Raw genomic sequence first — 24,453 nt, forward strand, 5'->3', positions numbered from 1 at the left:
TCGACGGGTGGATCTCAGCATTGGAGCAAGGAACAGTCCTCATCATCAGTATTCAGCCTATCCCTCTCATCCCGAGAAGGATCTTCACCTAGGACAGCACCATAGATCTATTTAGATCTCATTGTAACCCATCCATCTAATATAGCTGCATTGCATTGCATTGACACTAATTGTCTATCTCTTAAACATCATTAAGTGAAGTTTAGTTAGCCTAAGGTTGTGATTACTACGATCAATCCCTCAAATGTCACACTGAATCTGCAAGAGGCCAAGTAGAGGGCGGAGACACGTCGTATGCAAGCGGTGGGGAAACCCATCCTGCACATGGTCCCCTCGAGAACGCCCCAATCAACCCTGTCGTAGGCTTTCTTGAAATCTAGCAAAAGGATGGCCAAGTCCTGCCGTCAAAGATGAGCGGTGGTGGGACGCCTCCCTAAAAGTGAAGATGTTATCTAGGATGCTCCTATCGTGGATGATGCCTGTCCGCATGCCATGGATCAAATCTCAGAGGTGGGGCTGTAGTCAACGGTTAATGGTTTTGGTGAGGATTTTGTAGGTTGTCCCCAAGAGGGTGATAGGTCTCTAGTGGCGAATCTCCAACCTGTCTCCTCCCTCTTTGCTGTAGTCGACGGTTAATGGTTTTGGCGAGGATTTTGTAGGTTGTCCCCAAGAGGGTGATAGGTTTCTAGTAGAGAATCTCCAACCTGTCTCCTCCCTCCTTGCTGTAGTCGACGATTAATGGTTTTGGCGAGGATTTTGTAGGTTGTCCCAAAGAGGGTGATAGGTCTCTAGTGGCGAATCTCCAACCTGTCTCCTCCCTCCTTGGGGATCAAGTGAATCAAACCCTCCATTCTCTCAGGCATAGATCCGGAGCTCATAATCTCATTGAAGGCTGCACAGAAGCCACCGTCCATGAGCTCCCAGTGTCAAAGAAATAGGGGGATCGCGAGCCCATCCTCCCTTGGGCCCCCAGGGAGTCTGGCAAAGCCTTTGCAATCTCCTTGGAAGAGAAGAGCATCAACAAGAAACTCCGGAGAGCCGAGGGGACCATCTCACATGTGTCCTGGCAGACCCTCTCTCGCGCAACCTGCCCGGGGGGGGGCGGGGGGGGGGGGGGGGGGCTGGTCCACTCGAAGAAGTCTCCAGTTCCTCGTCTCCCGCTTGAGTCTAGAAGGATGCTTGGGCATGGAATTCTCTTGTATGGAGATGATCTTAGTGTGGGCTGTGTTCATCTGCGCTTCAATCCATGGGCTGTCTGGGGTGCACTCTCGCAGGCGTTGGAGGAAGGCAAGGCTCCAATGGAGACTCCTCTCCTGCTTTCTAAACTTTGCTAACTTGGTCTGGGTGGCCTCCTGGAGAATGACACTGATCTCATTGAGCCCAGTATCCAAAGTCGCAGGTGATGTGCCCTCATGGAAGGCCAAGCTCCCCCATAGCTCCTCAATCCTCCTGTAGATCTCTAGGTCCTGTATCAAGCTCTTAGGTATTCAGAGGCTCTGCTGACTATCTTGTGGCCAAGGGTCCTCTAGAGAGAGGATGACGGGCGAGTGGTTAGAAAAGGAAGTGCCAACCAAAATACCAAACCAGACGAGCCCGCCCACAAGCCCACTCATCAACATAGAAGCGGTCTATCTGGGAGAGGTTGGGGCCTGTGCTCCGCCTGTCGGATCTGGAGAATCTGAGACTCCCTTGACTATGCCCAATTCCAAAAGATGCCAGGGGTCCTGTCCCCTGATGGTGAAGATAAGCTCCTCCCAAGCCGCCAGCTCAGCTTCAGAGATGGTGTCCTATCTACATCCGAGTTTGTCCTCCAGGGTCTCCAGTATATTGAAGTCTCCCTCCATACACTGGAGATCCACCTGAGGGAGGCCTTGCCTAACCGTGCTCCAGAAGTCTGCTCGACCTGCCATGGAGTTTGGGGCATGAATGTTGAGGAGGCCCATCCGGTGCTCCCCAAGTCTGACAATCGCCCACTGTGTCCTCCTTGAAACTATGGTGCCTGAATCCACCACCGCCAGAAGAAGCTGCTCACTAACATAGATACATACATTGTCTTGGATCCCAGATGGGCAAAAGGCAGGTGACCAAAAGGTGTGATTCTTGCCTGCAAAATCTTTTGACCAGCTGACAAATGATGCTCATGTGTAAAGAGGATGTTGATAGAGCCTCCCACTAAGGCTCTCTGCAACTCCTCGTGAAAGACTCCTCGCCTAGAGCGACAATGCGGGCCACCCAATCCCTGGATGTTCCAAGCGACTATCCGCATGACGGGGGTTTAGAGGGGTGAGATCTGTCTGCGTTGCCCTCCACCTTGTGAGACTTGGGTGGGGTTTGGATTGTGAGTAGTCGCAGTCTGTCCTGGTGCATAGCTGACCAAGGTGTTCCCCGATCCTATGCTCCATGTGAGCCCATTCCGCTCTGGCTCGGCTGTAAGCATATCTGGGCTCCATCTATCACAGTAAAGGTATCTGTAGGAGGGGGGAAGAGGTACCGCTAGCGATTCATGCAGGTAAATGAAGAGGATCATTTTCAAGCTCGAGCTCATGAGCTCATCATCCTGGTTGCTGTAGGCTGATCCACCGAGCTCCATTCGGGCCAAGGTCCAGAAGTGGGAAACAATGTCTGTGAGGCGCAGGTCTCCCAGGTGGTGAGAGAGCTCTATCACTTATCCATGAATAATGGAGGAGACAGTCTCCGGGCGCTCTATTGCAACACTCGGGGGGGGGGGGGGGGGGTGGGGGACGAGAAGGTCACTGTGCCACTCTCCGGAGTGGCTGGTCTGGATCGGTGGAAAAATGACAGACTCAGAGAGGAGCCCATGTCTCAGCAAAAGCGTTGGTATCCATTGGAAGACATGAGGAAACTGTAGTCCACTGGCTGTCCCATGGCTCCTGGGGGGCAGGGGGTGTCGGATCTGCTCCTGTCCCTGAGAGGACAATTGTTGTTGAGGAATCTTATCCTCCTGTGAGGGGGGGGGGGGTGTGTGGAGTGGTTCCGAAAAATCGGGAAGACTGGCACCGAACCACTCGGTGGGACCGGTCTCCACCTGACACTGGGACCCTCGGGGAGGTGGGTGGGGCCTCCACTCCAGATGGATGCTCCTGCAATAAATACTCATAACGATTCTTCGACACAGCTGTTTCTGCCTGGGCCCCTTTGGGTTGTCTTGTCTCACTCAAAAAGCAGGTTATGGGAATGCATCCAGAATTTATATTTTTAAGCATTGCAGTGGACTCTTAATAGTGATGCTTAGCATCAGCAAAGAAAATGTGTGTTAAATTCAACCTTGTGGCCTGCATTTTGATACAGGTTCTTTTCTTCCTTTTTGTACTATTTCACTCGTGGTGATTCAGGTTCCGAAGAGGTAGATCTGTCAGAGGGTGTCACATCTGGCATATTTGGAGTTCCTGACCTTGAGGTAAGCAAATGCTCAAGAATTCTGTTAGCTATTTTGATTTGGACTTACAGTTGCATAGTGGATGGGGATGCATCATTGAGCTGTGTGTTTGCAATGAGGTTCAGGTGACACCCATTGTTTTGGATGGACATCTTTTCCAAATCAAAAGCTTGTCAAAAGAATATCAGCATAGTTGCAAAGCTACTGGACTAATGCTGTGGGAATCTGCTCGTGTTCTGGCCACTCTACTGTTGAAAAATAGCAGCGCCATCGCCTCCAAAACCGTGCTGGAGCTAGGCTGTGGTTCTGTAGGAATTTGCTCTATCATTGCAGCCACAGTGGCAGATTTGGTTGTGGCCACTGACGGAGATTCTGATGCTTTGGCACTTTTATCAGACAATGTAAAAGCTAATAGCCAGTGGATTTCTTCAAATAAATTGTTTATTCAACCCTTGAAATGGGGTTGTACACAGCATATTCAAGAAGTGAAAAACAGAACACATGGCAGAGGCTTTGAGATGATCATCGGCACTGACGTAACGTATGTGGCAGAAGCAGTTCCATTGTTGTTTGCTAGTGCAAGGGCCCTCATAGCTGAAGCAACACCAGGTAAGCCAGAGCCTTTGCTTCTATTATGCCACATTGAAAGGCAAGTGGATGAGGTCTCCATAATTGACTCTGCAAGCCGATGTGGATTCATACTGGAAAGCAAGTGTCGGCAGGACAAAAATGAAGTTCAACAGAGTAGTCCTTCAACACTGATTGCTTCTCTGTTTCCTTGTGGACTTGAAGAGGTGTTTGAATTATATGGTTTGGTGCAAATTTTCTGCTTTAAGCAAATTTTGGAATGAGAGGTATTTGTATATTTTTTCTCTTTGACTTTGGTGTGACTGAAAGCGTCTTTGCTTTGGTGCCCTTAATCTATATTCACTGGGCACCAAGGCCACACAATCCTGTGATTCAGAGTACTTGCTTACCAAAGACTTGAACACATGTTTTTAATTTTAGCTATGATATCCCTCATCGTGATTGTCATGTAATTTCTTGGCTTCATTGTATCTCCTACCTTATGAATTGAGATAATATATTAAACAACCATGAATGAGAAAACCCTGACAAATGCAATTTTATACCATTAGAGAAAATAGCCTACATGATCTTCAGATTTCCCAATAAGATTTTCAATGGAATTCCTCACATTACAGTGGTAAACACCAAACATTCCTCAGGTGTAGGATAGAGAGCAGCTAGTAATAACTGATTTGGACCATTAAGGAGTGAGTGAATATACTTGCACCATATCTCTGTGATAGATGGTGGTGTGTTTTTTCCTTAACCATCTTCCTGTAATAGACGTGTTGCTTAAAAAAAGTGATTAAGATAATCTACCTAGCTCTTCAAGAATAGTCTAGAACTCAATGCAAAAATCAATACTACTTTGGCTGTAAGCCTTCTAAGAGGCATTTTGTATCGAGACGGATCTTTCTATTGATTGAAAAATGGTTATATATTCTTTGCATCTGTTTTTGTCTATGGCTTTTCCATTGTTGGTGTTAGAAATTCATCAAGTTGTCGCCTTCTGTAGAATTGTCCTTGTTGGCATCTTTGATTCCAAGCTCCTCCATGATATTCTTTGTGTTAAGAGCTTATTACCACATGAAAGTGTTGTGACATCAATAGGAGCAGCTATTTCTATTTTTCCCATTGAGATCACAATTGACATGGCATGATCAACAGTACTTGAGGATAATGAAGTACACTACTATGGTGAATCAGGATTTCTTCCAAGTAATGGCATTAAATATCGACCCACATGGTAATATTAATATAGAATCTAGCCATTATTATATTGAGATTTAAAAACAAGAAGGTACATCAAATTCTCATTTTACTGAGGCCATTGAGAACTTGGCATTGTTGAGGAAAGCGCGTAAGTTGACAACCATAGACATTGGAAGCTCATTGTTGCATGCCCATAAGCACAAATAATTTACGAAAATGATGATAGCAATTCATAAATACAATGAATATATGGGCATGCGATATTTTTAAGCATAATTGAGACCAGATCTTTGCGAGGGTTTTGCTTCAATCAAAGCTATAAAGGAGCTTTAAATCGAGCATGAGCATGAGTTGATCACCAGCACAAGATGAGTCCTTGCCATGCTTGCTAAATGCTTTTGAGAATCCAACATGATATGGATTAGAGGTGGCCCACTTTAGAAGCTCTTCCTAGGTAAGGGATACCTTCTTGAGCTTCTTTTGAAGCTTGACAATGATAATGGCCAAAACCATAGGATCTCATACCATGTGTTCCCGCAAAGCCTTCATCTCTAATACACGAACCATGTCATATCTGAACATGTTGACATGATGTCTTTTTCAATGTGGGTCTCCTTTTTATAAGGCAAGAAGCATAGGATCTCACACCATGTGTTCCCGCAAAGCCTTCATCTCTAATACACGAACCATGTCATATCTGAACATGTTGACATGATGTATTTTTCAATGTGGGTCTCCTTTTTTATAAGGCTTTCTACACCATATCCTCTGTACTCTCCAGCAAGCCAATGAGTTTGTATTCATACACAAAAATTGATAGCACTTGCACCATGAATTACTTGTGACAAATGGTGATTCTCCTTCTCACTATGTATATGAACGGCCTTTTAGTAGAGCATTTGGCATTGTTGGCTTGGCCCTAGTTTGAAGTGTGTCAAGAGTCAAGACACGTTCCTCTTGAAACTCTTGATCACACTATTGTGTACAAAAATGTTTCTGTAACATTAGAATTCAAGGGACCATGATCCATCCCTACTAGTGTCATCATCAAGAAGCTCCCTAGTTCCTCACTAGATGACATCATTGATCATTATCATAGCAATACATATATTAAGGAAATTGTCACGTAGGCTGTAACGCCTGTGACCGACGGCGGTAGACCGAATGGCCAAGGACGTGGCCATCCAGGGTTCAGTGGGAGAGGACGCCCGTGCGGAGTCATGGACAGCCAGGCTAGTGTGGACGGCAGGCCACACACTATATAGCCTGGGGGATGAGGGGCAATCCTCATTCTTCCTCTATGGCTGGGTGGTGAGCCAGAGGCCGTCCCCTCCTGTGGGGTAACGCCCGTAGTGGTGTTACAACGATCTAACACTGGTATCAAAGCGTCGGTCCGATCGGGTCGTCAGGGTCCGCGCGTGACCGGGGGACCGGAGCCCACTCAATGGTTTTCAACCATCCAAAATCTCATCCTTATCTCCAATGGAGTGTGTGGAGGGAGGCGGCCAGAATTGAAGGGAAGAACTCTCTCTCTCTCTCTCTCTCTCTCTCTCTCTCTCTCTCTCTCTCTCTCTCTCTCTCTCTCGTAGCACACAACAAAGCGAATCTGCAGCAGCAGGTAAGCATTTTTCGTTTTTCTTTTGTCGTTGAAGCAGGTAAGCGCGGCGGCAGTCAGCCAGGCGGCACGGCGGCGGCCAACCACAACAGCGCGGCAGCGGCCACCTAAAAACCAGCAGAGCCGGCGAACCGCCAACCAAATTTTTTTTCTGTATATTTTAATTATTCATTTTTAATAAAATTAAAAATGAAAGTAAATTCACACGGATCCTCTCTCTCGACTGGGGAGGGATAATCCCGGCAAGGAATAATCCGAGTGTTTCAGGCACAGCTTCCCGAGCAAATTAAATTTTTTATGAGTTGCAGGCATTTTTCTCTCGGATCGGAGCATCTCGGATTAGCGACGCTTGTAGAGGCTCGCAGCGCAACACAAATCCAAAGTCGATGACAGTCGCAAACGGCCGTAAGGGGGGTGACTATTCTCTCTCCATCATTGCTCATTTTATTAGCGTTTTTTTTGGTAATTTTCGAGTTCTCGCATTGTTTTTTGTGCAAGAATTAAAGATGTCTGCTAGGCGTAGTGTGTCCCCACCGCCTTCTACTTCTCTAGGGTTTGCAGGTCTCTTGTCCTCGGTCGCAGGTTTGACCCCGATCGAATTGTCAGGCCGTACATGCCCGACCGTTGTCCGGTCAAGAGTGCGCTCGTCGATCACGCGTGATCCGCCAGCGCCCTCCTCGTCTATTGACCCCGCCTTATGACCCAGCGAGCCCGCAGCGACCGCATTGGCAGATGACCTCTTTTTGGCCGATAAGCCAGAGGACATGAACACCGACGTCGCCGAGGGGACCGAGGAGGACCTCTTGGATTATGACGACGACGATTATGACCTATTGGACCCTGCCGCCGACATCCTGACAGAGATGGAGCTCTCTAGCGGACTTTTTAAATATCTTAATGCCAAACTAAACAATATGGGTAAAGTCCAGGCTGACTTAGTCCACGATGCTACAAAGCATCTCCACACGGTTAGATGCACTGACAGCCGCCTCGGCTAGTACTCCGACTCCTCGTGGTAGCCGAGCTCCTGCGGCACGGGTGAGCGTAGGCTCGCCAGTGGTTGTAGGAGTACAGGCCGATGCACCTGCGGGGCCGTCCATAGCGATAGCTTCGTCGTTATTAAAAGACTTAAAGCCGCCTCGTTTTGGTGGTGAGGAGAAGGAGAGAAACAAGGACTCGGTCAATATGTTTCTAGCGAAGTGGTCGGATTTGCACGCGCTGCGACAACAGCCTAGCCGTATACAGCCCGTAGAGGCTAGCCTCTCATTAATCGGCAAAGCGTACAAGTGGTAGATGAGTTTGACAACTCGTCCTGCCACTTGGACGGAGTTTGAAATGATGTTTCGAAAAGAATTTTTGCCTGTTAATGAGGCAGAGAGAAGCTGGGAGTTATGGGACAAGTGCTCGATGGAGAACAAATCCCTAACTCAGTACATCTCAGACTATAGGGAGATCGTACTCAAGCTAAAGGGACTCGATGCATTCCAGACATTGCGAGGCTTTAAGAGAGGCCTCAAAGATGATTACCTTGAGTACGTAGAGCCCTTACAGCCAAAAGACTTAGCAGAGGCAATTAAGTATGCGCAGATATTTGATGACATCAAGCGCCGTAGTGCGCGTGGTGGTTCTAGTAGGGCCGAAGGTAGTGAAAAGAGGAGGTCAGGTCTTAAAAGAGGAGGTCAGGTCTTAAAAGAAAAGGGTTTCGCAGTGATAAACAAGGGGATAGGACGGACCAGGAAGGACAGAGTGGTCATTGGTCTAAAAAACCGCGACCATCCAAAAAGAAAAGAGACAGTGAAATCCAAAAGTAGGGCCGAAGGTAGTGAAAAGAGGAGGTCAGGTCTTAAAAGAAAAGGGTTTCGCAGTGATAAACAAGGGGATAGGACGGACCAGGAAGGACAGAGTGGTCATTGGTCTAAAAAACCGCGACCATCCAAAAAGAAAAGAGACAGCGAAATCCAAAAGAAAGAGCAGTATATTAAAGCGCGAAAGGAAAATCGCTGCTTTAATTGCAATGATATAGGGCACACGAAGGCTGAGTGTCCAAAGCCTAAAGCCAGCACGAGTGGCAACGAGCCCAAAAAAGATGGTAAATCTTCTAGGCAGTTGCATACAGTGCAGAGACTCCCTCTCAGTTCCGCAGAGTTCAGAGAGGTGACAGTGTGTCATTGTGATGAGCATCACGCTTGTTCAGTGACACCAGCGATGTGGCAGCCTACTGTAGGCCCGCATGATATGGTGCGCATGTATGGCACCATAGGTGGCCGTAGAGTCACAGTTTTTATTGATGATGGAGCTAGCCATAACTTCTTGAACTACTCTCGTTAGTCAAGAAGTTGGGGTTAACTGAGACCCGGAGTGATCATGAGTATACTGTTGGCCTAGCCAACGGATATGACAAAACGGTATGGAATACCGTAGTATTGGGGGTCCCATTATCTATGCAGGACTACGAGGCGCCGCTTGACTTTCAGGTCATGCACTTAGCCAGAGCAGACGTATATCTAGGCAGGGAGTGGCTGTATGGCTTGGGCCCTAGTCTAGCTCGGAATTACTTACATAATACGCTATGTTTTGAGCATAGAGGTAGAGTCATTACCCTGCAGGGCGACCGTACTGTCCCCGCCACACCACTTATTTCCTCCATGGAGCTGTGTACAGTGGTCCGCAGAGACCAGATAGCAGAGGTATATGCTTGTTACCCTCTTTTGAATTCTGTTTCCGTAGATGAAACAATAATTGATGTTTGCATAGACAAACAAGGAAAACAAAATAGCCTTGGACGAGACCCACTGTTTGAAAACCCTGTTTGGCATGCATGTGATTCAAACAAGAAAAAATCCAAGGTGAAAGAGACATTAAAGAAAAAGTACGTAGATACTTTAATGAATTTATTAGAGGAATTTCAGGATGTTTTTCCTGATGATTTACCAGATGGTTTACCACCATCTAGAGGAGTAGACCATGGCATCGAAGTTATGCTAGGATCAAAACCTATAAGCAAACTTGCTTATAGATTAAGCCACTCTGAGGCACAGGAGGTGGAAAAACAATTGACGGAATATTTGAACAAAGGCTTTATTCGGCCTAGTTCAAGTCCGTGGGCATCGCCTATTCTTCTGGTAAAGAAGAAAGATGGATCTATGCGGATGTGCATAGACTATAGGGCTCTTAATCAGATAACGATTAAGAACAAGTATCCAATGCCACGCATGGATGAGTTGTTTGAGCAACTCTATGGATCGAGATACTTTACAAAAATAGACTTGAGATCAGGATATCATCAGGTTAGAATTAAACAAGAAGATGTTGCGAAGACAGATTTTAGGACCCGTTTCGGGCATTTTGAGTTTTTGGTTATTCCATTTGGGCTAACCAATGCTCCAGCGACGTTTATGACACTGATGTGGATAGCATTTTACATCCATATCTAGAAAAATTCGTAGTAGTTTTCCTAGATGATATTCTTGTGTACAGTAAGACACAGAAAGAACACATAGAGCATTTGCGTCTAGAGTTCAAGTTGTTGCGAGAGCACAAACTATTTGCAAAGAAGAGCAAATGTGAATTTTTTGAAACAGAAATTCACTACCTTGGCCATATTATATCCGCCGATGGTACGCGGATGGAGCCAGAAAAAGTAGAGGCTATTCTTAAATGGCTAGCGCCAAAGAATCTCGAGGAACTGCAGATTTTTCTTGGCATGTCGGGGTTCTACCGACAGTATGTGAAGGACTACGCAAAGATCGCAGTCCCGTTGACTGACCAATTACGGTCAAAAACTAAAAACATTAGTTGGGGGGAAGCCCAACAGAAGAGCTTTGATAAGCTCAAGGTGTAGCAGCTGCACCTGTTTTGACTATTGTCGATCCAAATGAGCCGTTTGTCTTGGAAACAGACGCTAGTAATGAGGCCATTGGGGCCATACTTATGCAAAGGGGACGCCCAATTGCATTTGAGAGTAAAAAGTTAGATCGTGCGCAACGTAACTACTCGGCTTACGAGTGAGAGTTACTAGCGATAGTTCATGCACTGAAAAAGTGGAGACACTATTTATATGGTGCTACTTTTGAGGTCCGGACGGACCATGAAAGTTTGAAATGGCTTTCAAGTCAAAATGAACTGAAGGGTAGAAAATCTCGTTGGGCGGAGATTCTACAAGAGTTTGACCTTCAGATACGTTACCAGAAAGGTAAGTATAACGTGGTGGCAGATGCACTTAGTCGCATGCCACAGATTAATGAACTTAGTTTCATAGTCTTTAAGAATGATTTCTTGGAGTCACTACGTGGATTATGTGAGCACGATCCATCTTTTACAGAGGTCTGGTGCGCTGTACGCGTACGCACTTCTTCACAGACGCGACCACCTACCTCGTTGGCACATATTGCTAGTTCGGAGAGACTGGCCGAAGGTGCAACGGGAAGGGAAGCGAGAGTTAGTCCGGAGAGACTAGCCGTGTCTTCTGGGTATAGTTTGGAGCCAGAGAGCTTTGACGTAGGCCCTTCATCACCTTTGACTGCCACGGCTTCAAAGGGGAGTGATAAACTTCGTCGGGGGGAGAAATATGCTAATTACTCCATTGACGACGGGTACTTACTCTACAAGGGTAGAGTATGTGTACCAACTATTGGTGACTTTCGGGCCCAAATTCTTAAAGAAAGTCATGATAGTCCAAGTGCGGGTCATCCTGGGATTCAGAAGACCTATGCACTAGTAAAAAGACAGTTTTATTGGCCTAGTTTGTTTAAGGACGTCCAGACTTATGTGCTGAAATGCAGTAAGTGCCAGGTCAATAAACATGAATGTCTTAAGGTTGGAGGACTACTCCATCCGTCGCTGGAGATTCCTCAAGGGGAATGGGAAAGCATTTCCATGGATTTCATTACCAGTTTACCCAAAACGAGTCGAGGGAATGACTCCGTGTGGGTGGTAGTGGACAGGTTAACTAAAATGGCAAAGTTTATCGCCACGAAGAAAACTGTTAAAACGCCAGAGTTGGCAAAACTCTTTATTGAACATCTCTACAAGCTATATGGCCTGCCCACCCCGCAGATATAGTGTCGGATAGAGAAAGAAAGTTCAACAGTCATTTTTGGAGGGAAGTCTTCAAAAAGTTGGATACTACTCTGAGTATGAGTACGGCAGATCATCCGGAGTCTGATGGTCAAACTGAAAGAGTTAACCAAATTCTAGAGGATATGTTGCGTTCTTATGTTAGTAAGAAGCAATCTAATTGGGAAGAGTACTGCCCTTATTGGAGTTTGCCTATAATAGCTCCAAACACTCAGCGACGACTGGATTTACACCATTCATGTTAATGTATGGATTCCAGCCAAGATCTCCGATGGCTGTAGGCCTAAAGAAGGAGAAGATTCAATCTGTCAAGGATTTTCTTGAAGACATGAATAATATGCTCAGAGCCGCACGTGAGAGCATTCGTAGCGCTCAGGATCGCGCTAAAACTTATGCGGATAAAGGACGTAGAAAGGTGACCTTTGCAGAAGGTGACTTTGTATTCCTTAAGGTTCCTGCGCAGTCAGAAACCATGAAAACGGGAAAGTGTGATAAACTTTATCCGAGATATTGTGGTCCTTTTAAAATCCTTAAGAAGATTGGGGACGTAGCATATAAACTTGAGTTACCGGAGAGTTCTCAAGATTGGGGACGTAGCATATAAACTTGAGTTACTGGAGAGTTCTCAAGTCCATCCTGTCTTCCATGTCAGTAAACTGAAGAAATCAGTTCACGGGTTTGAGAACGCAGTTTCTCCAGAGATTTTGGTGGGCTTGATAGAGCCACCAAAGATACCACATGAACCTCAAAAGATTCTAGAGTATCGTGATAGACAAACCTGACATAAAGTGTACCAAGAGGTACTTGTTAAATGTACAGATAGGGATGAGGAGGTAGCTACCTGGGAACGCCGTAGTGCAATTTCTAAGAGGTTTCCCCAGTTTGTTTTCGAGGATGAAAACTCTTCTTAAGGGGGGGGGTAATGTCACGTAGGCTGTAACGCCTGTGGTGGTGGCAGACCGAATGGCCAAGGACGTGGCCATCCGTGGGAGAGGACGCCCGTGCGGAGTCATGGGTGGCCAGGCTAGTGTGGACGGCAGGCCACACACTATATAGCCTGGGGGATAAGGAGCAATCCTCATTCTTCCTCTATAGTTGGGTGGTGAGCCAGAGGCCGTCCCCTCCTGTGGGTAACGCCCGTAGTGGTGTTACAGCGATCTAACAGAAATCTTACTCATCCATCTCACTAATTATTAACCACTTCGTAAGTTAATATGGTCATATCTGCTTGACCTATCGTAAAACGCTTTGCCATATGAATTGGCCTTACACTATGGTTAATGTAAACCAAGAAAAGTCTATGGTTAGTGTGTACATAGTTGGTTAAGACTAGTAATAGAGGCATGTTGACTAGTAATAGAGACATGTTAATCACTCCGTTGGTTACTATGGTTGACCTACCGTAAGATACTTTGTCATCTTATCCATGTGATGGTTTTGAAACATATAAAGCAATCTTACCATACACTCAATGTTAAATAGGAAAAGTCTATGGACTTACCGTACATACTTGCTTAAGACTAGTACTAGAGGTCAAACTATTTTTAAGTTTAGTTAACCTAGTTTGAAAACTGGTAACTTATATGTCATTTTTGACAATACACAAGACAATATTTTCCTTACAGTAGTTTTCTTGTGAGCTCTCCTTTTTCTTTCTTCTTGCTTGCTTACATAATAATGAATCTTGCTTGCTTGATGGATGCATGTTAGATAGGTTGAATTTTAGGTTTTCTTCTTCTTGTAATAGTTTCTTCTTCTTCCCCCACATTTTGTGAGAGAGAACCATCACGAAGGACCATCTCTTCATGCCTCCATCTAGGTATTGAGAGCTCTCCCTTTACCCCTTTGGCAATGAGCATTTTGGTCTGACAATGGAGTGAGGATGCACGGACGAGCTAACACACCCACAATGGGAAGTTGCATTTGCGGCTTGAAGCCAAGGCTCAACGACATGTACTTCGGCATGCTAAGGTAAGCTCTTGACTTAAACATATTAAGGCAAGACTAAGGCAAGGTTGAGGGTTTTCTAGGTGATGGGTCGTATCATGAGCCAAGGTTGCACTCGCCAAATGGCCTTCAAAACATAAATAGCATTATAGTGGCTTAAACTTGAGTTTGAGCCTTTATAAACATTTTCTCCATGTTGCTATATAGTAAGCAAGACTCAAAAATCATTTTGAGCTTCAAGACACTTAACCAGTGGCTCAAACTCAAGTTTGAACCAACGAGCTTCATACACAAGTAGCTTCAAGTATAATGATACTCTAAATATTTACTATTCATGGAGTCCTTATGTTGTTATTTATCTTTTGATATTGTTTTGAAGTGTAGACATGGAGTCACAAAATAACACCTTTTGCTTAGAGAGTGCACCCCTTGAAAACAAACCTAAATACAATCCTCCGCCCCTCAAGATTGGAAAGAGGTATGACATAGTGGGAAATAAAGGTCTCAAGTGGTTATTTGACACTTACAACCATAAACTGAGTATAACGATGACATTAATATATATTTAACAAAAGGTGATGAAGACTATGGAGACATGGGGATTGTTGCAAATGTAGTGGAAGAGGTACTCTTTGCATCACTTTTAGTGTGATTTAAAATTCCTGAGAGAAGACAACTAACATTATATTGCTTTTGGTCTGGTAGTATTGGATGTCCACCTTTGGAAAAAGGCCTCACGGTTTTGGACCATAGACTCTTTCAAAGTTCTCATTAAAGGGTTGAATGAACTTAATGTAGACCTTTAATATGTGCATGTTGTATTTGCACATTGTAACCCTTCTAGAAGCTGTGAGTAAACTGTCCTCAAAGTTCCATTATGAGAGGTACCAAGCTATGACTCAAGCAACCCCAACTCTTGGACAAGTGGGACCCTTGGAGTTTTAGTTCTGGTGCTTTTCATAAGCAAGGCAGACGCCTTTGAAAGCATTGACGAGGTTCGAAACCAAGCTCAAAAAGTGCACATTTCATGGAGTCCATCCTCAAGCCAACAAGAGGAGAAGAAGGTCAAATTTAGTTGTGATATCAAAAATCAGGCGTTTATCAGATCTCTCATCATGGTATTTTGCATAGGAAATAAATATTTCATTGATATATTGACTGGAGGAGTTGTGCGTGTGTAATGCCTTCTCACAAAAAGAAAATGTATTGCCATCAATATGGACGATGATGAGGCAAGATTATTGGAGACATGCTCCAATTTGGTGGAGCAAGATGCCTCTCTAACTAAGTGGTGTGTAAAATTTAGGAAAATTGAAGAGAAAATAGAGGCCCTTGACCTTAATGAGAGGTAGACATTGCAGGTATAGATACATTAGGGGGGATGATGATTTAATGTTTGACTAACAAGAAGAAGATGGCGATGAGGATGATAATGATCAACCCCAAGAGATGAAGATGAAGGAGAGTCATTGCAAAGAGGAGATGCCAAAACAAAAGTTAGAGATACTTATATGCATGTTTATCAAGGCTTGTATTTAAGTTAGTATCCAAGTTAATGTTGCTTATGTTGTTTTGTAGGTAGCAATGAAGAAATGGTTTATGTAGAGTCAGATTCCCCTGTGCGAAAAGGAGCAAGTAGATAAAGGAACTCATGATCGCCTAGAAGATAAGAAAGTTGTGTCGGAATGCACATCGGAAAATGAGAGACAAGTGCTGTGGAGAACAAAATGCAGAAGTGTAGAGTGAGAGAAGTTGTATAAACTTTGCTATATACACATAAATCCGGGGTACATCTTGGAGTGGGGGATCAAGGGTGGTATTTATACCACCCTCTCTAGTGTTGGTCGACGGGCAACCTAAAGGCAATTGGCAGTAGACTGAATGCCTACGACCAGAAAAAGAGCCAGTCGGCTAGCAAAAACTAGTCAGCCAGAACAATAAGAGTCGGCCAACACACAACTACCCCACTGTTGAGATATCGAGCTCATCTAGTGAGGTGGTGGACACTGATGACCCGCCTAGGGGATAGGCCCCACACTTACACCACTGGCATAGTTGGTGAGATCATGGGTGATATGCAACCAGTGGGATGACATGCTATAGCCATTCTAGAGACTGGCATAGTTATAACGCCAGCTTAGTTAGTTGGGTTCACACTATAGAGAACCCTAGTATGTATTTGGTTGAGTACCTTTCATATTGTGTGTACTCTTATCTTTGTATATGGTGTGTTGAGTGTTGTGTGAAGAAGAAGAAGATTTTCAGCCTCTCACTTTGTGTGTTCTCTTTTAGGGTTTTGTGAGTGTGTGTGTGCTTGCAAGAGCTCACGCTCTCTTCTCCCCTGCATCTTTTCATGGTATCAGAGCTTGGTTCATGCTAAGGGCTGAGCTACAAGCAAGAGAAGCACAGGAAGCGGTACGAGGGTAAGAGCTTCATCTACTCTTCCTCCCTATTTGTGTTGGCGACTACACCCTTGTCGAGAGCTCTACGGGAGGCACCGGCAAATAATCTCTGATTGAGGAGCTTTCTTCGTGGGAGTAAAGCTATAGGGCAACTATACCGTCCTATTGGACAACATTTTTTGGGCCGAAAACGCATTTCGGGTGCGTTAGGACCTCCGTTTTTTGGAAAGCAGGTGATTTCAAGCACTGCGGGTAAGTCATCGATTCTATGCAGAACTCTGATTTAAGAACTGCAGGAAGACAGATTGGTTGTGCAGACATTATGTGTGCTACAAGGAGGTCAACAGTTGCCATTGGGTGTATGTATACACATTGAGGTCACTGGTTGTTTGTGACATTTCAGTGTAGTACAGTACCGCTGTAGAAAATACAGTAGTTTGTGCAGGACAAACCAGAGTGTTGTTTCTGGTAAATTTGTGTGTCTGGCAAGATGTCAAATGATGGCATAAATGAGATTGTTGCTCAGAAGCTTGACAAGAACAACTTCCATGCTTGGAGGTTCAGGTTGACAAATTTCCTGATGGTGGGAAAGGGTTACTGTGCTGGGACTACATAATAGAAGGTCAGCATGAAGAGGCACCGGAGATACTAAGATCAATCCGACTGCTGTAGATGTGAAAGAGTTCAAAGATTAGAACCAAGGAGCCAGAAAAGTTATGTATTGGCTCTCTATCAGTATACAAGACACCATGATTGGGCACATACAAGATGCCAAGTCTCCCAAGGAGGCGTGGGACACCTTGGTAAAATTGTATAAAACGAATATCAAGGCACGAAAGATACAGTTGAAGAATGAACTTTATACTGTGGAGAAAAAGAGTATGTCTGTGAATAACTATGCATTGAAGATCAAGGGTATTGTGGAATCCCTTGCATCTATTGGTGTTTCAGTTAGATGATGATGATAAGATGGAAGTCTGTCTATGTGGTCTCGGGCCACAATACAAGGCGTTTAAGACGTCTATTCAGACTCGGAAAAACATTCCCAATTTCATAGATTTGGTGTCTATGTTGATTATAGAAGAGAAGAGCTTGGGTGAAGACCAACAACCTTCACAAAACAAAAACAGTTCAGAGCAACAGGCCTCTACACAAGTTCAGGAAGAGGACGAGGTAGAGGAGGCCGTGAACGTGGCCAAGGAGGTGGCCGAACAGGTAATCAGAATTATGGCCAGTATAGCAGCAGCAACAACAGTCCCAGAATTCACAACAACAACAACAGTCCCAGAATTCACAACAACAACAACACGCAAGTGGAAGAGGCCAATTCAGAGGCAGGGGGAGTCAAAGAGGTCATGGAAATTGGCAAAGGCAGTATAATGATACACGTGGATGCTTTTATTGTGGTAAGCCTGGACATGTGCAGGCAGATTGTTATAAGAAGCAGGCTGACATGCAAAATGGAAAATTGCAGCAAAACAACTATGTATCCTCGAGCAGAAACAATGAGGATAATGAAAGGTTGTTTGTTATGCAGCATGTCGTTAATGCCATGTCTGAAAATGTTGAAGCAACACATAAAGATGATGTATGGTACGTTGATTCAAATGCTTCGAACCACATGACAAGTCATGGGGAGTGGTTCAAGGAGATGAAAAACCTTGAAAGACCAGGTTTTGTGGAAACAGGGGATGAAACTGCTCATCCAATTGCCCATGTTGGAGATATGCCATTGTCTATGCAGGATGGCAAAGTGAAGTACCTTGCATATGTACTTCATGTTCCGAACATAACAAAGAATCTGGTTTTAGTTGGCGAGATGATTGAGCAAGGTTTGCAAGTTCGGTTTAACCCTGATGGTTGTTATGTTGAAGACTTTAAAGACAAGTGCAGGTTGGTTTTGCAAAAGGCAACAGAGTGGGCAGAATGTTTACATTGAATGTAAACATGCTTGAAATGATGTTTGCAAATGGTTTAGGAATTGTTGCAGACACAAACATTTGGCATAAAAGAATTGGACATGTGAAGGTGCAGAGAATGAAGTCTATGTAGACTAAAGGAATTGTGACAGGGTTGCCAAAGTTTAAAGTTGAAGGTATGCAAAAAATATGTGAAGCATGCCAATTTGGAAAGCGAACAAAGCATGTATTTCCACGTGATAGAAATGTGAGCAAAAATGCACTAGATGTTGTGCATTCAGATGTATGGGGTCCTACGAAGACCATGTCTATGATGGGAGGCTACAGGTATTATTATGTGACATTTATTGATGACCACACAAGGAAAGTGTGGGTATACTTCATGAAGGAGAAGGGTGAGGTGTTCACTCATTTTCAAAATTTTAGAGTTATGGTTGAAAAGCAAACAGGGAAATATGTAAAGTGCCTAAGGTCAGATGGAGGGGGAGAGTACTTCTCTAATGAGTTCTCTAAATTTTTCAAGAAGAATGGTATTCGGAGACGGTTTACATGAAGATACACTCCGCAGCAAAATGGAGTTGTTGCTGAGCGAAAAAACAGGCACATTGCTGAGATTGCGCGAGCATTGATGGGAGAGAAGAATATGCCGCATAGCTATTAGGCTCAGGCTATTTCTACATCAGTTTACATCATGAACAGGACTCCCATACATGATGTAACTCCAGAGGAGAGGTTTATTGGTAGAAAACCTGATTTGTCTCATCTCAAAAGCCTTTGGATGCATTGCATATGTGCATGTGCCGCCAGATGAGCTGAGAACTAAGCTGGATCCAAAAGTTGAAAAATGTGTGTTTATTGGGTATTCCCTTGAGCAAAAGAGATACAGGTGTTATAACCCTGCTACACGTGAGTTGAGGGTAAGCAGGGATGTTGTTTTTGATGAGATGAGTAGCTAGTATGCTGCTGAAAAAGAAGCTGTTTGGGGCTGATGTGAGTGGAAATGTGGTTGCACAGAATGCAAGTCAGCAATCACAGTCTTTGAGTGGACCAGGAGAATTCTCATCTAGTGGTTCACTTGATAGACCATGGAGTGGCAGGTTGCATCATAATACCAGTCTAGCAAATGTGATTAGTACATCACATAAAGGTAAAGACAAAGTGGTTGAGACCCTTAGTATGCTTGACATTTCTGCAAGGCATTCTCATGTTGATGGAGAGTCTAGTGGCTCAGAGATGAGGCTTGATGAGGATCTTGGGATATCAGCTATGAGAACACCTGGTGTAAAGAAGGCTATGGAAGCCATGAATGCAAAGCTATGAAGATCTGGGAGAGTGAAGAATCCTGTGCAGAGGTTTACCTATGATGGTTATGTGGCACATCACTATGCATACATGGCAAAAGTTATACAGGTTGTATAGACCACATGCATTGATAAGGCTGTTGGGAGAAAGCTATGGATGAGGAGATGGATGCACTATATGGAAATGAGACTTGGGATTTAGTGCAATTGCCTGAAGGCAAGAAAGCCATTGGAGGCTGTTGGGAGAAAGCTATGGATGAGGAGATGGATGCACTATATGGAAATGAGACTTGGGATTTAGTGCAATTGCCTGAAGGCAAGAAAGCCATTGGATGCAAGTGGGTGTACAAAGTAAAACATAATAGTGATGGAAGCATAAGAAGGTATAAGGCTAGATTGGTAGCCAAAGGATATGCGCTGACATATGGCATTGATTATGAGGAAACTTTCAGTCCAGTTGCCAAGATGGCAACAGTGAGAGTTGCCAAGACGGAAACAGTGAAAGTTGTGATAGCAGTGGCTGCATCAAAGCAATGGTCTTTACATCATTTGGATGTAAAGAATGCATTCTTGCATGGGGATTTGCAGGAAGAGGTGTATATGTTGTAGCCACCTGGTTATGAGGATGTGAGTCACCCCGAGCATGTTTGCAGGTTGATGAAAGCCTTGTATGGCTTAAAACAAGCACCAAGAGCGTGGTCTGACAAGATTTTTGAATATCTTGTCACTATTGGCTTTCATGTAGCCAATGCAGATTTCTCACTGTATGTGAGACACAGTGATAGAGGGGTTGCGCTTGTTGTCATCTATGTAGATGACCTGATCATTACGGGGGACCATGATGCAGAGATCTTTGATGTAAAGATCTTGCTTAGACAAGAGTTTGAGATGAAGGATCTGCGGGAGCTCAGATATTTCTTGGGCATAAGGTGATTAGGTCACCACATGGTATTGGATTACTGCAGAGACAGTATGGCTTGGACATGTTGTCCAAGTATGGTATGACAGGATGTAAGCCTATCTTAGTGCCATGGGATCAGAATGGCAAGTTGAGTGCAGATTCAGGAGAGATTTTGGAGGATCCTACTCTGTATAGGCACATAGTAGGAAGCTTGATCTACATGACGATCACTAGGCTAGATTTGAGCTATGCTGTTGGGTTGGTGAGTCAATTTATGCAGGTTCCTCGTGGAAGCCGCATTTGGATGCATTGAGATGCATACTAAGGTATGTGAGGTCTACTTTGCATTGTGGACTATTTTATGAAACTGGGACAGAGATATGTGTACATGGGTACACAGATGCTGATTGGGCTGGTAGTATCTCAGATAGAAGATCTATTAGTGGCTTCATGTTTTCTTTGGGGAGTGCTGCTATGACTTGGAGTAGCAAGAAGCAATCTACGGTTTCTCTATCCAGTACAGAGGCCGAGTACAGAGGTGCTGCTATGGCAGCATCATGTGAGGTAGCTTGGTTGAGAAAGCTACTTGCAGATTTGGGTCTATCAGTGGTGGATAGACAAGTTGTCATTTTCTGTGACAACATTAGCAGTATACAGTTGGCCAGGAACCTAGTTTTTCATGCTCGCACGAAGCATATAGAGGTCCACTACCATTTTGTCAGAGAGAAGGTTTTGGCAGGAGACGTTGACCTTGTTTATGTTAGCACACAGGATCAGGTGTCGCTGACATCTTCACCAAAGCATTGGGTACAGAGAAGCTCTGTAGATTCAGGGCTTTGCTTGGTGTACATGAGATGGAGTTGAGCTCGAGGGGGAGTGTTGAAATATCGAGCTCATCTAGTGAGGCGGTGGACACTGATGACCCGCCTGGGGGATAGGCCCCACACTTACACCACTAGCATGGTTGGTGAGATGATGGGTGATATGTGGCCAGTGGTATGATAGGCTGTGTGACAGCCATTCTAGAGACTCGCATAGTTATAGCGCCAGCTCATTTAGTTGGGTTCACACTATAGAGAACCCTAGTATGTATTTGGTTGAGTACCTTCATATTGTGTGTACTCTTATCTTTGTATATGGTGTGTTGAGTGTTGTGTGAAGAAGAAGAAGATTTTCAGCCTCTTGCCTTGTGTGTTCTCTTTTAGGGTTTTGTGAGTGTGTGTGCTTGCAAGAGCTCAAGCTCTCTTCTCCCTACATCTTTTCACCCACGACGAGAGAAAAATAGGGAAAATATGAAAAATGAGGAAAAATGAGAAAAGGCTCTAGGCGGGCACACCCACAACAAAGGCCCTCACTGTACATACAAGAGATGACTGCTAACACCCCCTCTTAGCTCCTGGATGTGGAACCAACCCCAGTGAGCTGGAGTGCTGCCAGAGCATAGCTTGAGGTAGAGACTTTGTGAAGAGCTCCACTGCATTGTCCTCCATCGAACAATAAACAAGCAAGATGTCACCAGCCAAAATCTTCTCATGAACAAAGTGATATTGTATCTCTATGTGCTTGGTCCACGGTCATGGAAGAGCAGGTTCCGAGAAATAGCTATACAGCTCTCGTTATTGCACTTGATGTGACTGTGGGTTCCTTCAGTGGAAACCTAATCTCGCCAAGCAAGCTCCACGGCCACACAACCTTGCAAGCAGCACCACAAGCAGCCCGGTACTCTGCCTTTGTAGAAAACAAGGCAATAGTTGGCTACCTCTTGCTGCTCCATGAAATTTCTCCTGACTGGATCTCCTCCCCAATATGAGTCACTCCAACCTTGGAGTCTGACTCCATCCATCATTCCCCCTCTAGTGTCATAGAAGAGCTGAAGATCTTTCATACCCTGCAGATACTGCAAGATTCGCAATCCTGCATCGCAATGAGTCTTCAAAGGCAGATCCCAACAGCCCCATGAGAAAGCTCAAGTCCAATCTGGTATTTAGCAACCCAATCAATGAGCCAATGAGCTTATGATACAGAGAGGCATCAACTTGCTACCTTGTAAACCATCCCCTTTGACCCTAGAACCTCAAAACCTGGAGGTTACTCAACATACACCTCCTCCTACAAGTCACCATTAAAAGGAACATAGATTTTACATCCATTTGATATACAGGTCACTGCTGAGAAGAGGCAAGGGCAAGAATGGTCTGAATCGTGGTCACCCTCGCTATCGGTGCTAAGCTGTTGAGCATAGCCCCAAATGTGTTCTCTTTTAGGGTTTTGTGAGTGTGTGTGTGCTTGCAAGTGCTCAAGCTCTCTTCTCCCCTGCATCTTTTCACCCACGACGAGAGAAAAATAGGGAAAATATGAAAAATGGGGAAAAATGAGAAAAGGCTCTGGGCGGCGGGCACACCCACAACAAAGGCCCTCACTGTACATACAAGAGATGACTGCTAACACCCCCTCTCAGCTCCTGGATGTGGAACCAACCCTAGTGAGCTGGACTGCTGCCAGAGCGTAGCTTGAGGTAGAGACTTTGTGAAGAGCTCTGCTGCATTTTGTCCTCCGTCGAACAATAAACAAGCAAGATGTCACCAGCCAAAATCTTCTCATGAACAAAGTGATATTGTATCTCTATGTGCTTGGTCCCGGTCATGGAAGAGCAGGTTTCAAGCAATAGCTATATAGCTCTGGTTATTGCACTTGATGACTATGGGTTCCTTCTGTGGAAACCTAATCTCACCAAGCAAGCTCCACGACCACACAACCTTGCAAGCAGCACCACAAGTAGCCCGGTACTTTGCCTTTGTAGAAAACAAGGCAATAGTTGGCTACCTCTTGTTGCTCCATGAAATTTCTCATGACTGGATCTCCTCCCCAGTATGAGTCACTCCAACCTTGGAGTCTGATTCCATCCATCATTCCCCCTCTAGTGTCATAGAAGAGCTGAAGATCCTTCATACCCTGCATATACTACAAGATTCACAATCCTACATCCCAATGAGTCTTCAAAGGCAGATCCCAACAGCCCCATGAGAAAGCTCAAGTCCAACAATCTGGTGGTGAATAAACATGCCTCTGGTATGTCATACGAGGTTGCTCAAAAGTTCTCCATGACTGGAGTAAAGGTAAGGAGATTTTTGGAGAAGCCAGCAAACATAGAGAATTCAAAGAAGACTTGGGGACTCTGGAGACACCTGTGTGCAATCACCACAAATGTAGATTGTCCAATGCCAACTCTTGTAAATATGTGCAAACAGCTTTGGATAAATTTCAATAACATGGTTCACATCATTATGAATCAAAGTAGCACAATTGCCCAAGAACGAGCATCATTCCAACAACATATTGTAGAATTCACCAAAAGTGTGCTAGGTGCTTGGGGAGAGAGTAAAGTAACACACTATATGGTAAGTTGTACAATAAAAAATAAACTCGTGTTTTAACTTGGACTTTTTCTAATTAAATTCTATTTTCATGTGTACAACACATAGTTTATGCGCATGGTGCATATTTCATGAACAAGTATGGATCGCTTGACTCGACATGTGGAGTACCCAAGGGATGGAGAAATCATATTATAAAGCAAGAAAGAGGGGTTTATTTAAAAAATACAAGACATGGAGGTGGAGCTTGTGCAGGGAGGAACAAGTACAAACTATCTACAAGAGATGTTCAATTGGTTTTATCGCACAACCTTTGGAAGAGTATTGGTTAGGGAGCAGGCCGAATAATCAAAGCTTGCACAAGAGGCACGCAAGGCTACAAAAAGTCATGCTCAGCTTGAATGGTTGCAGACCAATTCTCCCTAATAAGCATGGTGCTTGGCGTGTACGAATGAGGAGACAAGGGAGGCGTTGAGTTGTGCATGCACCAGCATAGATCTAGATGTAATAAGGCTAAGAAAATAAGTTTAGTTAGGTTTTTTTTTTGCCCTTTAAAAAAAACTATTAATAGTTCCTTCACTCACTTCATTTTCATTTCACTTTTTTAGAGAGCTTGAGCTCAAGATCTACATAGGCACCCACGTAAGGACACCCGCACACGTAAGGACAAGAAAATAAGTTTAGTTAGGTTTTTTTTTTTGCCCTTAAAAAAAAACTATTAATAGTTCCTTCACTCACT

At 44.5% G+C, this 24,453-nt stretch overlaps 1 protein-coding gene across 2 annotated transcripts in view; it reads left to right on the forward strand.

Annotated features, from left to right (window-relative positions):
- Positions 1-4,432, forward strand: part of LOC147606762 (uncharacterized) — a 68,057-nt gene extending 63,625 nt beyond the window's left edge. For both annotated transcript variants that reach the window (XM_086791769.1, XM_086791770.1), the window contains 2 exons: positions 3,354-3,418; positions 3,523-4,432. In XM_086791769.1, coding sequence (XP_086647895.1) covers positions 3,354-3,418; positions 3,523-4,248 — 791 coding nt within the window. In that variant the 3' untranslated portion in view covers positions 4,249-4,432. The remainder of the gene's footprint in view (positions 1-3,353; positions 3,419-3,522) is intronic.
- The last annotated feature ends 20,021 nt before the right edge of the window (positions 4,433-24,453 follow it).

Source organism: Cibotium barometz, chromosome 57, assembly GCF_041138505.1.
Source record: "Cibotium barometz isolate CiBa-2024 chromosome 57, ASM4113850v1, whole genome shotgun sequence".
NCBI classification, from domain to species: Eukaryota; Viridiplantae; Streptophyta; class Polypodiopsida; order Cyatheales; family Cibotiaceae; genus Cibotium; species Cibotium barometz.